General features: G+C 42.0%; 1 protein-coding gene across 2 annotated transcripts in view; it reads right to left on the bottom strand.

Moving 5' to 3' along the window:
* Positions 1–252: 252 nt before the first annotated feature.
* The window catches only part of si:dkey-43p13.5 (retinal homeobox protein Rx1), a 3821-nt gene continuing 2781 nt past the window's right edge, over positions 253–1292 (bottom strand). For both annotated transcript variants that reach the window (XM_041229663.1, XM_041229662.1), the window contains exon 4: positions 253–1105. In XM_041229663.1, coding sequence (XP_041085597.1) covers positions 740–1105 — 366 coding nt within the window. In that variant the 3' untranslated portion in view covers positions 253–739. The remainder of the gene's footprint in view (positions 1106–1292) is intronic.

Genomic DNA, 1292 nt, shown 5'->3' with positions numbered 1-1292 from the left:
AATTTGGTGTTCAACTGTATTTTATTATGTTATGTATATTGAAAAAGGTGATAAGAAAAGTGCCCTGTTCAGTCCAAGAAGTGCATCAGACTAAAGATGACAAAGTGCGTAGTGCGTCCCGTGAGTAGCCTACAGACCGGGATGTTGACAGTGTTCGATTATATTATCTTTTTTTTGGTTTTATTAATTTGGGGTCCAGGGGCCAGGTTTGTTATAGCCAAAGGTTTGTTATAATGAAGGCCGTTATAGCGAGTGTGTACTGTATATTTACAATCGGAGAAGCAATTTTAACTACATACATATGCACTTTTAACAGCCAGGTAGGCAACCTGCATGCAGGACAGGACAATATATGTACTGTACACATGTTTATATTTTATATGTATCAAGAAAGCAATACATAACATATAAAAAGGTAGAGGGAATGTACAAAAATGAATGCAAAAGTCTAAGCAAACAAGAACAACTCCATATAAAACAAGGTTAAAAACATAACATTCACAAAGTGAATAGTGTTAGGGCCCCCCCCCCCATTTAAAATACTGTCCAAACTAATACGTCTGATGATAATAACTGTGCCCACCCCAGAAATCAACCCATTCACATAGCTAGCACTTATCATCACATCCATTTGAAGTGTTTTCATGTCATAAAAGTGCCAGTTGCGAGGCCTGTGTGTCTGTATTATGGATTTCTCCATTCCTGCTGAGGAAGTCTCTGTTTCAGGCTCTGGTAATGTTTAGGTAGCAGAGTTCTGGATTCCTGCTGTGTGCTCCCTTGCTTTCGCCCGCAGATTTGCGATACTGCAAGAACGAAACTCCTCCGTGCTCAGCCCTTTCTCCCGTTCCCTCTGTTCCTGGACCACTGCCCTGAAGGGGGCAGCGAGCAGGGCTGGCTTTCCTTTAGGTTGAGTTCCAGGCCAAGGGTAGCTGGGCTTCTCTGGCTTACCTTCCCAATGGTCGCTGTCAGAGCTGCCCAGGTCCAGAGTCTTGGTAATGGGCTTGTCAGCAGGCCCCTTTGGATCCTTGCTTGGAGACTTCTCCATGACCTTCCCCTGCAGTTTCATCTGTCTCCGCATCTTGGCTCTACGGTTCTGAAACCAAACCTAGAAATAACAAGACAAGCAGCAGAATTTAATATTTAACCCTAAACAATATTATGTGCAGTCTTAATCACCGGCAGAGTTTCATACAAAACTAGTACATCATACAAACAAGTGGCATTACTCATTATGATGTTGGTTAGAGTATGTGTTGTTTTGACATGTACTTGTTTTCCATTTTTTCTTATGT

This window comes from Polyodon spathula, chromosome 26 (genome assembly GCF_017654505.1).
Source record: "Polyodon spathula isolate WHYD16114869_AA chromosome 26, ASM1765450v1, whole genome shotgun sequence".
NCBI lineage: Eukaryota > Metazoa > Chordata > Actinopteri > Acipenseriformes > Polyodontidae > Polyodon > Polyodon spathula.
The sequence above is the reverse complement of the archived record's forward strand: the minus strand, read 5'-3'. Positions and strand labels throughout refer to the sequence as shown.